The following is an 11,839-nucleotide window of genomic DNA, read 5'->3' as shown; positions in this document are numbered from 1 at the left end:
CCACTCACCGGCTCCGGGCAGCGCTCGGGACTCCCCATCTCGCCGGTGCGCGCGTCACGTCAGCGCGCAACGGGTGACCCTGCGGTCGCAGGTCAGTGACGTCGCCGGCCTGCAACGCTTCGTCGCCATAGCAAAGCGTCGCGGCTCGTTGCTGCTCCGTGGGTGCAGAGAGGACGGCCCCGCGCGGGGGCTCCCCGTCGGCTGCGGGGTGGCAGGATGCCGAAAGGGAAGGGCGCGAAGCGGGGCAGGTAACCAGGGAAATGGGGGGCAGGTAACCGAGGAAACGGGGGCAGGTAACCAAGGCAACAGAAGGGAGGGGACGGGGCACTAACCAGGGGAACGGGGGTGGGGGCAGGTAACCAGGGCAACAGGGCCAGGTGCGTGGGGTCAGGGAAGCCGAGTGGTGGGGGTGCGGGACGAGGGAGCACACCTTCCCACCTCTGCTTGTTCCCACAGAGCAAAGAAGGGGACACCAGGGGAGGTCAAGGTGGACAGGGAGTCGGAGGCTGATCGGGCCAAGGCCAGCGCAGCGTTATGGGAGGCTCGGCTGGAAGTGACGGAGATCTCCCGGGCCGAGTACCGCGAGGCCTCCCGCCTGTTGGCCAAAAAAAACGAGGACCTAGCCTGGCAGCAGCGCCGGGTGGAGAAGGACACGGTGGAGGTGATTAGCTTCCTCAAGAAGCAGGACGTGGAGAAAGACAAGCAGGTGCGTGCAGGGCTCTGGGCAGCCCTGGGCAACATGCTGCATCAACTCCCTGTCCCCCTAAGGCTGATCATTCTGCTGTGCAGTAGTCTCATGGGTGAACATACAGCAGGGTCAAAAGGAGCTCCTGACTCCACTGCAGGCCTTGCAAATGTGTTGGCCAGAGGTCCCATCTCTCATGGCACACACATGATTCTTCTCACAACACAGAGTTTTTTGTAGCACCCAGTGGGATAAGCCAAAGGTAACCTAGATAGTAACAGTCAAGGTACACCTTAGGCAGTCTGCACCTGCTCCAAGGAGCTATATCAGTGTCAGGTACGGGGGGTAAGGTGCAGCACTTTACCAACCCCACTCTGCTTTCAGCCAGTGCTGCTGGTAGATGTGATGAGCTGAGCATATTTGAAACAAGACACCTGTTATAGATACCTTCTGTAGCTTTCTTTGGATCATTTCCATTGTGGCCCATTGCAATGAAGTTGTTCTCAAAAGTGACTGCATGGCCACAGAAATCATTGCAAACAGTGCTAAGTAGTCAAAGGAAGCCCTTTAAATATGAATAAGTTTCCTAAAGAAATGCAGAGGACTCCAGAGTTGTCTTCAGGCTAACACAGCTACACCTGTTAATGAGATTGCCTCCTTTTACAAACCTGGAATACCAAGCCCCTTCTGCCACCTGCAGGCCATATTTCAAATACATGGAGTCAAACATAGGTACACAAATTTGCTGTTAAGAGCAGGAGTGGTACATCACTGTGTATCATTGCACAGGGATCCACTGACATCAGTTACAGCAGAAGGTTTTTTCTGTTCTCTTAAGGAAATGTTATGTGGTTGTTACAGCAACAATTATTATCTGGATCTAAGATCAGCAACTCCAAACATCCAATTCAAAAGACTAGAGGACAGATTTTGAGAGTCTCTGCTTCCCCTTGTACCCCATAGTGCCCTGCAGTGTCCTAAATTCCCTCAACAGAGAATCAGTATAGGGTCAATACACAGGTTCCACACTGTCTCCCTTACTGCTGTCATTTGCTTCATCCAGAGCTCTTTCACTTCAATTTTACTGTTCCTTGTTTTGATCCAAGTAGCCAGCCAAAAATGTGAGTTCCTGCAAATTTTTCCAGTTAGGAGAATGTGATGACAATTGCTGTTCATTTCCAAAAAATGTACAAAAGCAGATGTTTCCTTGAATACAGGAGGAATCAAATAATAGGAGGCAGTTTCCTTGCTAACATCTCCAAGCTCTGTCTCAGGGGTTTATTTTGGGTCACGTGGCTGTGTCTGTTTTTTCTGCTTCCTTTTTTCATCTGCTTCTGTATTTTTTTTCTGCCTCTCATAGACACATACCCCTACCCAAAACAACATATAATAAATCCCTCCACCCATTTAATTTGTGAGAAGCTTCCTAGGTACCTTTGTTATGTGTCTTGGTTTTGGTCTGAAGTCCTTGATTGTTTTGTACATTTAATCCAACTGAAGAGTGTCTCTTTAACCTAACCTCTGACACTATACATAAAGGAGCTTTTTTATTTTGTTACCTTTTCCTTGGTGCAATCCCATAAAGTGGTTTTAGGAGACAAAAGCAAATGGGGAGAGTTTTATCTGTGATGATGATTCCTTGATTTTTATCTTCTACAGATTGATAAACTGAAGCAGCAGCTAACTGATTTGAAGCAGCAAGCCCAAGAAGAGAGTGAGAAGCTGGTGTGTGAACCTTTTCCCCTAAGCACATTGGCTCTCACAATAGGCTGAGCACTGGTTTTGATCTGAGGATGATAAACAAGTTAGATGAAGATTTATTAAAGGATTTGAGGTAAAACACCTTTCATGAAAAGGTGTACAAAAAGGAAGTGCAGGGGCTATACCAGGGCTTCCTAACTAGTAGCATCTTTGTAATAGATATTAGCAATAGTACCCAGAAAGAGAAGGATGTGGGTAGCGACAGAACAGAAACCTTCCTCATTTGCAGCAAAATAAAAATTAATTGATTTCTGTTCTGGTTTTCCCTTGTCCCTTGTTGATAGCCCAAGCCCATCACTGGGTAGATTTTCAGTCCATTACAATGAGAAGTTATTGTTTACCAGACTGCATCTACCCACAAACCCTGACTACAGAAGTCTGATAATCCACATCTTAAATTAAAAAATTACATGAAGAGAGCTCCTGAAGGAGCCTCAAATCAGAAGCAGCAAAGAACAGGCAGCAAACTGGCCTGTTATTAAAAGACAGCTCTAAACCTAACATTATTTTCTAAGCTCTCTATTTTGTTGATACTGTTCAACTTGTTTTTTTATTTTCCTTCTCATTATAATTCCCTGTAGTTTTAAACTTTGCACATCAGGTTGGTGCTAGCCCTTCATTTTCATTGGTTGTCTGTTTCTTGCTGATGAGTTGCCCTAGCTTTGTCTTGTTCTTCTTTTACTGAGAATCTTTTATCTGCAGACAGAATATTACTCCAATCAGTTAAAAGAACTGGAAGAAAGATTCCACAAAAAGGCCAGAGAGATCAGTTTAATTCAAGGAGAACTGAAAGTTATAAGGGAATTTCGCAAGAAGAAAGCACATATGGAGAAAGAATTAGAAGATGTAAGTTTGCCATAAGTGTTAACTTTAGATGGTTTAGTGACATCCCATACAAACAAAAGCTTAATAAAGATTGCTCATTCATCACTATAACATGTGCGAGTCCTAAACACATACTCCTTAGGACTTTGATTGTAATGCTTTATGTAGAATTGATTCTGCCACTTTAACAGGGTGGGGACTGGTTGACAGGAACAGAGCATAAGATGCAAACAGAGTATATGTTCAACCATGGTGCTCAATGTCTTTAGCTCCTCAAGCTGGATGAAGAGTGTAGGGCTGGTCTACAGGTCAGATTCTCCCTGTGGGTTTGATCCACAGGCCTGATCCAGTGGGCTGTCAGTATGCAGCATCAGTCTGTGTGCAGTCTGACAGACCAGCGTCATCCTGGGTACCAAATCTGTCCGCATTGTGACCCTATGCAGGAAATCAACCCTGTGTACCAATCAACCCTGGCTGCAGCCTAAGTGTGCATTGGCATAATCAGGTACATGACATGGGGCCATATCATCTGGCTTACAGGGCTCCACACAGACCTAGCGATTTGGCAAAAGGGGAGGGGTGGCAGCATTAATTGTCATGGCTCTGGGAGCAATTAATGCTGATACTGCTCCCCTGCCACCAAATTTCTGGACTTGTGAGATGTCTCACAGGTCAGATTACATGCTCTGCAGGTCAAAGGTTGAACATCACTGTGTTAGACTTTTCCATAAGCTGAGAAAACTGATAGGTCAGCAAGGTACAAGTTCCAGAGCTAGAGTTCCTTTTGTTGGGTGGGCTAAAAAAACTCATAAGTACCCTTGAACTAGAAAAAATATATTTCTTAGACTTGGCTGGTTAAAACAGATATTTATTTTCAGCTTCAGCTGGGTGGCTTCTTCAGCATCCTCTGCTATCACTACAAAAGTGGACAAATTGCTATGAAACATCTAGTTAGCCTCAGTGCTGGGGACAAACATAGCAAGTGTTCAAATCAGAGAGTCAGATCCAAGCATAATTAATTATAATATATTGTACAACGTACATCAGACCCATAGTTGCGGGGAGGGGGGTTGCATAGATCTCAAAGCATGTCACAAAGGTGAGTTTGCATTGCCATTAGTTGATTCAGATATATCTGTACAAGGCAAGGACTCCGGGGCCTGCTGCTACATGTTCTCCTCAGGGATAGATGTGGGGAGCCCAGTGTTTGGGCTATAAATAACATAGGTTTGTAAATGTTACGTAATAGATTTTACAGTAACCAGTGCTGCCACAAGTGGAATACAGAGGTAGTACCATCAAGTTAGTCACTTAGTTTGTACAGTCTTCAGGGCAGGGACTGTCTTTTAAGATATATTTGTATAGCACCCAGAGGCCCTGATCTATAACTGAAGTACCACAGTACAAATAATAAAAGCATTTTTTAAAGTAAGATATGAAATACATTCTTATGTACTGGTTTCTGGGCTTTGGATATAAATGACCAATTGAGTGGGAAGAGTTTAATCAAAACTAGAAAGAGTTCTGTGCTGTGTTCTGGATATTTATTAACAGATAATGGAGAATATGTTAAAGAAGCTTGCCAGTGATGTGAAAATATAAGAGCAGGTAAACTATGGAAAAGAAATAAAAATACACCATAACTAAAAAGACGTTCTGTAGTAAGTAACAGAAATTATGCAAGGATCTGACAACAAGGTGGACAGTGAAAGAAAGAAAGGGAAGTGTTTTTTAGTAAATTTCATTTACATTTTTATGTAGAAGGCTGAAAGAGTACGCCCTTTGTTAAAGGTTTTTTCTTTTAAATCCTAGATAAAAGAAAGTATGCAGATTTCAAACAGGGAACATCAGGAGATAATTGGAAGGCTAGAAAAGAAGTTTCTTGAGGAAAAGGTATACTTCCTTTGATTAAAGCAGTATGAATTTCCCTCTTGGCTCAGACTTTTGTAGCTTTGGCCATCCTTTGATGAGAGTTTTATGATCCTTCACATCTGTCAAAATATGATGAGATAATTTAGGAACTGGCAACAGTTTTCCAGAGAAAGAAAGAAAGCGTCAGAATCCCTGAGAGATCATATCACCACCACTCTTTCCCTACTCTCACATGGAGCAAGGGGGATTCAGGGCTTCAGACTAGTCACCACTCACTGCTCCTAGGACACAGGCTTGTGCCAGGGGCCATTTAATCCCAATTTCAGAAAACTGCTGTGTGTGTGATTGTAGCGGTGACAAGGGTTTAAGTCTGTATTTCTCCCTTTCAGCAAAGACTAGAAAGAGATGCTGAGAAGAGGATAGTAATTCTGGCAGAGAGAGCCCACCATGAGGCAATTATGTAAGAGCCACTTGCTTTCTTTGTTCCCCAGTTACAAAGAGAAGTCGCAGAACCACTGCAACACTTTTTCTTAGAAATAACTGCCCTTCTTCCTTAGAAGTAACTGCCATGCTGGCCACATCACAGTACTGAGCAGGGCCATGGCGGGGCGGTTGGGGGGAGGGGTACGAAATGGTAAAGGACCTTTTGGACTTTAAAACAGTCACCATCACCACCCTGACATACCTATATAAGTATGTGACTTGGCAATGTTGTCTCAGTGATACTCTCATGATCCCCCCCTTGTCTTGTCTACTCCCAGTGCTGGAAGAAAAGCTATATCACTTGACACAGCCTAAAAAGAGTTCATGAACTAATTTTAATCTTGAATTAGGACATTGAAGTGTTGATGTTAATACACGAAGAACAAAATAAATTTGAGGAAAATTCTTTGTTTCCTTTGTTCAGGCAGTTGAACAGCACTGGGAGAGCTGTGTTCAAGGAGAATGTTCGTCTTCATGAGGCTCTTGCTTACCACCTGAAGGAGTCAGAAGAGCTACAAAAAATCAAGAAGCAGCTGGAGGAGGACAAGGCTCTTCTCTTGCAGGAGAAGGTTCCTGGTCTGGTTTCTAATTTTATTTCAGGCTCCCCCAGAAAGAAGCCCTTGAAATCCAAGCCTGGATAGAGATTCTAGTTCACTGGCACTAACATCTTCCCCATCAGACGCTTCCATAATTTAAGGGAGTTGGAAGTTGTGTGAAGAAATAACAGGCTCTTATTCTGTTCTGCCAATTGTGAAGGGGAAAGAGAAAAGGTTTCCCATGGCGCCCTCTCTGGGCAGTTCCATGTGCTGTAAGTATGCAATGGCAAGTGTTCAGTTAAGACAGTCTTCCACTTGCATCTCTCATAAGCAGAGTCCAGGGCCCAGTTTACTACTTGCTTTCCAGTGTGTGATGGCACCAGAGTATCTACCATGCTGATGTAAATCGTGTGCTGCCATTGTCAGAAGAAATCTAATAGTTTGGGGTGACTAAGATAAAAATCCAAATACTTTTCTCTTGTTCTTTAGGAAACAAATGACAGTTTGGTTCAGGAAAAGATCCTTCAAATAACTCAGCAGAAAGCCCAGATCCAGGATTTGCAGCACAAGGTAGAGAAGCTGGAGACAGCCCTACATCACATGACCAGAGAGTTTGAAACAGAAATTCAGAAAACACAGCATCAGGCCTTAGTGCAGAACCAGGCAGGTATGGTAGAGGTTAACAAGCTGCAGCAACTGCTGGAGATGAAGGATCGGGAGATGAACCGAGTGAAAAAACTGGCCAAGAACATCTTGGATGAAAGGACTGAGGTGGAAAGGTTCTTCCTAGAAGCTCTGGAACAGGTGAAGCGTGAGATAATAACCAGCAGGAAGCGTTGCAGGCAGTTGGCCCAGACTGCCTATCAGAGGAAAATGATGGCGGCATTTGCAGGGAAAGAAGAGTACCCTAACATCAGAACATTTAAGGGCCACCTCAACAGCACAAATTACATGTACAGCGATCCATGGGAGGCAGAAAAATGGTACATGGACTGAAACAATAGAAACCATTTTGCCCATTCCCCTGGTTCACAGGAATTGAACCTAACAAATCCTGCATCTATGCAGGAGGTTGGATTAGAAGACCTTCAAGGTCCTTTCCAACCCTTCTATAGGTCTGAGCCTAAAAAATGTATATGCAATAATCTTACCCAGATTGGGAATATTTAAGGAGGCTGCTATAGTTGTAAGGAGGGAAGATGTTCAGCAAGGATACTACAGATTCCATAGGACGGGTATGGAAGTGTCAGGACTGCTGCATCTCTGAAAAACACAAAAGGAGAGATTCAGGGCAATAGTACATTAATAGCCCCAGATACTAAAGTTCTCTGGCTTCATAGGGCAGGGTTACCCACACATTTTTGAAGAGTGAACACTTAGTAGTAAGTACCTGGATCCGCAACTGATTCTTTTATCCATCTAATGGAGGGAGCAGTGTGCGGAAAGGTAGGACCAAGGCTTTCCTTAGCTAGACTTAAAGTGGGATCCATTGCCAGACCCTGGCAGGCCAGCAATAGCCAGCAAAAACTACAATAAAAGGGAGAAAATTATGAGTGTTTCTTGTGAGAGGTATGATCTATTGACAAGTACTTACATAAAACAGTTTACAAATTTTCCATGCTTCCTTCTCAGTATTTGATATATAAATCTTCGTGCTGTATTGCTTTTCTGGGTTACAAGGTCCTTCCTTGGTTATAATTAAATTCTCAGTTTTCCCTGTAATTCATGCTACCTGGTTAAGACTGGATGTGGAAGATGCCTGGCTCTGTAGCTTCCTTGAACTTAGAGGCAAGAGAAAAGACACTACAATACTTGCTCCTGCATTTGCTGACTGAACTGAGGTGTGGATTCTCTGTTTCCAGCCAGTAGAACAAGCAGCTTCATGTGATGTGGCAGACCTTCTTAATTTTCTTCATAGGCATTATTTGCCTCAGTGTGGTTGTATATAGCCCAGTATGTTTCCAGACATATTGGAATACTAATCTGCTAACCATATCAGATAAGGTGACATGGAGTTACATGCCTGGATCAATGTAAAGTTCCATATATTATATAGTTAAAGCAGTATCAAGCCATGGAATAAGTACTGTATGAACAGTGAAGTACAAACTTCTCCCACATGATGCTACTAGAGTGTCCCCAAACCTTTTCTTAGTTATTTGAAAACCAAAGAGAAGTTTTGTCTCTATGACTCATTTACCATAGTCCTTGGTAATATTTCTGATGGTTAATTAATGCCACTTTTGATTTAGAAACCTGTCACCTAGAAAAGGGCCAAGTCATTTCAATCAAGCTATCACTTTTTTCTATTACTGTCCTGGATCAAATTCAAAATGATAAGCTAGACATAGGGCTCTGTATATTTCACAACTCTGTGGCTGCAGAATTTGATGTGGAATTTGCTCTTTGCTATGTAATAGAACTTTAGAACATAAGACTTCCTTCTACAAATAATGCATATCTAGCATTCTTGCTTATGCAGACATTTTTGCAAATGTGTCCAGAGTAAAACCAATGTAGTAATGTCTTCCTGAGTCTGCAGTTAGTTTGGAAGAATAGCTCTGGGAGGGATTGACTTATTCATTCCAAGGGCACACTAACCTGAAGAGGACAGTTAAAATACCAACATTATTTATTTTCCTGCTGATAATGGTAACAGAAACTTCCAATTAATGTCCAGTCTCTTGTGCCTCTCATGTCAAAAGTTCCAATTTCATCCTTCCCCTGACAAAACCTCCAGCTTCCCCTTGATTTCTACAATGCAGTTCTACATAGTCTAGACAAAAAATTTAGATATATCAAAAACAGAAAATGTGGCAAATCTTATGAAATAAATGTAATATAATGTCAAAAACAATAATGCCCAAGTTATTCTACTGATTTTTTTTGTACTTTTAAATCTGTTTAACTAAACAACTTATTTAAAAGTGCTATAGGATTATGAAAATTTCCATTACATTGCAGGCAAATATAAGTGCTTTGCCTGAAAATTTAGGTCAAGCGTGCTGCAGATTAATTGACAGTCAAAGGCTCTATATCTCATTCCTGGTTAAAAGCTCTATTTTATGTGTAGCAGTGGGCAGAAAAAGTAAACAAAATGTTAAAATGCATAAAGAATGAGAGGGGAAGTAACACAATATTTTATAATATAATCAGTGGTGTGCTGTCTTCTGGACTGTTGTGTTTAGTTTTGGGCACCCAATCTCACAAAAATACAGCAGAAATAGTGGGAGTTCAAAAAGATACAAGTGATTAGAGATCTGGAGAGACTTCCACACACAAATGAGGGAAAAGACTGAGGTTGTTTGTTTTAAAGTAAAGATAAACAAGGGGGGATTTGAGAGAGGTCAATAGTATGATGAATAATAATAGAAAGTAAATTATGTGCTCATTTTACCTTGCTGTAATATTAGACCAAGGGGAACGGTGACATGCTTAACACTGATTTTAAAAAAGGCTTTCTTACACAGAACGTACAATATGAAACTCACTGTTACAAAGTATAATTAAAGTGAATAGTCTAATAGGATGAACAAAGCCTTAGAATTATATGTGGATAATGAAAACATCTACAGTTACAGTGGTGAGTAAAAACACACACTCACACAGATAAGATGCAAACTCTTGGGCTTCAGAATTTAAGTCTAATTTATGAGGACTTCAAAGGAACTGTCCTCCAGAGGCTGGCATTTCATAGCTGACTACTATGGGATTTTTTGCCCGTTTTCAAAAGCATCCTATACTGGCCACTATCAGAGAAACGATACCAGACAAGGTCTGATCTAAGGTGGCAACTGCTGCTGTGTTCCTGAACCATTGTCCCACCCTACCAGTTTAGAGAATGAAGGACATTGGAAGTTGGGAAGATTGATTAAGCAGTCCCTCTCCTAACAGTCCAAGATTCGGTTCTGTGCCTACATATCACTGAGCAGCTGAGGGACATTTAAAAAAATGCAGGGATTTCACAATGAGGATTGAAAATCCCTTTTTTACGTGTGCAGAAATTGCAGGATATGTTATAGGTATTACTAAGGGCTTTCCTTTGTTTTTTTTTTCTCCTAATAGCATTTATCTTCTCTTGAATTTTGCAGGACAGATACCCAGTTAGAGAAGGTCGATATCAGTGAGCTGACCTGGGAACAGAAGGAATGTGTTCTGAGGGCACTGTTTGCAAAAATTAATGCCTTGAATCAACGGTAATGCTCTATTTCTTTAAGAGCTGACTGCAGAGATCTCCTGTTATGGAATCCAGGATGGGATAGTGATAGCTCTAGAGTGGGGGAATCCAAGAAAATTCAGAATCTAGTCTATATAGTTATCATGCAGTTTGTGGCAGAGTTATTTTTGTTTAATTTGGAAAAGAGACCTTCCTAATTTTGGTCTGACTAGGTTGATCTATTTGTATGTCAGCATTAGTGCCCTTGAACTAGAAAAAATATTATATTTCTCTGAAGAGAAAAAAAATAGCTATACTAGTCAAGAGGTTAAAGAATCCATTTAGACCAATATAATGGAATTAATTTTATTTACAGTGGTCAACTAGTAATTAGGGTTGTTTTTTTTAGCAAGCAATTTAAATAATTTGTACAGATAATTACAAAAGTGTCCCATCGACAAAATGAAGTATGTTCTGGATTTGTAAGTACACAAACCTGAGGAAAATGCATATACAAACTCTTAAATTTAAATTCACATAACTTTCATACAGGTGTACATGTGTGTACACAATTGTATGTACAATATGAGGATGTTAGGGCTGGCATAGGAATAAAATTCTCATTCTTGGCGCTCATTTCTTGAAATACTTAGCCACATTATTATATCAATGAAGATTAATTGTGTGCGTATTTAATGTAGGTAGTGACTATGCATATTGTTTCAGATATCATATATTTTATGTTTATCTCATTTGGGGATACACTGTGTTCTATGCAATTTCTCATGCTTTATCAACAGATCTGCTAATTAGAAAACCAGAAACTCTCATTTTTGGCTTATTTCTTATTGTTTTAGACTAAAATCAGTTTAAAATTATATATATGTGAGAGAAGCAAATATCTGTTCCAGGGAGCAGGAGAAGAATGAATTTAGTGAGCTAATTGTTTAGTCAGTTTTTAACTTCAGTGACTGTAACTCAAGTGTTCACAGCTGCTAAGCAGTGGAGATAATCCAGCGTCTATAAATAGGAGTTGGAACAGCTATCCCTGTATGCCTGTGATTTCAGCTGGGCAGCAAAACAGAAGCTGCTGCATTTTGACCCTGAACTCTGCATGTAACTCTCTTTTCTACCTGAGCTCTCATTCACTTCTTACTAAGGGGGAAAGCTTCATCAGCAAAACATATTATGATAGTTTAGATTTAATTTAGTGAAGTATACAGGACACTGCAGTGGCACAAATGCCTTGGCAGCAGATCAGGACACTTGTTGCTATTTGTGTTAGAGAGATGACTGTGGAATAGGAGAAGCTTCTTAGCACAGGCCATGCTTAACTAAGATGTCTCATGTTTTTGTTTCTTCTTCACAGAAAAGGCAAACAAGTTTTGGTCCCTTTGGCTCCAGCTGCTGTTATTACTAGTGCTGGAAAAAGAGACAAGACTGGGTAAAATGCTACATTTTTTAATCACTCTATCTAGGTACTCCTTTGTCTGAGCACCTCCCCTCCCCCTCCCCCCACCC

General features: G+C 41.5%; 2 protein-coding genes across 4 annotated transcripts in view; one reads left to right on the top strand and one right to left on the bottom strand.

Moving 5' to 3' along the window:
• ENTPD5 (ectonucleoside triphosphate diphosphohydrolase 5) overlaps positions 1–67 on the bottom strand; it is a 55,666-nt gene extending 55,599 nt beyond the window's left edge. Inside the window, exon 1 of the mRNA XM_019518847.1 lies at positions 9–67. The gene's annotated coding sequence lies outside the window, so the exon portion shown is untranslated. The remainder of the gene's footprint in view (positions 1–8) is intronic.
• Positions 68–133: 66 nt separating this feature from the next.
• Positions 134–11,839, top strand: part of BBOF1 (basal body orientation factor 1) — a 17,192-nt gene continuing 5,486 nt past the window's right edge. Inside the window, exons 1-10 of one of the 3 annotated variants that reach the window (XR_002097667.1) lie at positions 134–248; positions 457–706; positions 2,345–2,410; positions 3,149–3,292; positions 5,084–5,164; positions 5,533–5,603; positions 6,051–6,195; positions 6,652–7,145; positions 10,254–10,358; positions 11,688–11,822. Coding sequence is in view for 2 of the 3 variants with exons in the window: in XM_019518841.1 (XP_019374386.1) it covers positions 217–248; positions 457–706; positions 2,345–2,410; positions 3,149–3,292; positions 5,084–5,164; positions 5,533–5,603; positions 6,051–6,195; positions 6,652–7,145; positions 10,254–10,358; positions 11,688–11,762 (1,463 nt within the window). In the remaining variant the exon portion in view is untranslated. Of the gene's footprint in view, positions 249–456; positions 707–727; positions 857–2,344; positions 2,411–3,148; positions 3,293–5,083; positions 5,165–5,532; positions 5,604–6,050; positions 6,196–6,651; positions 7,146–10,253; positions 10,359–11,687; positions 11,823–11,839 lie in introns of those variants that run through there. The other 2 variants (XM_019518841.1, XM_019518842.1) reach the window with 2 other exon arrangements.

The sequence above is a fragment of the Gavialis gangeticus genome, unplaced genomic scaffold (assembly GCF_001723915.1).
Source record: "Gavialis gangeticus isolate Ggan-Ray unplaced genomic scaffold, GavGan_comp1, whole genome shotgun sequence".
Lineage (NCBI taxonomy): Eukaryota > Metazoa > Chordata > Crocodylia > Gavialidae > Gavialis > Gavialis gangeticus.
The sequence above is the reverse complement of the archived record's forward strand: the minus strand, read 5'-3'. Positions and strand labels throughout refer to the sequence as shown.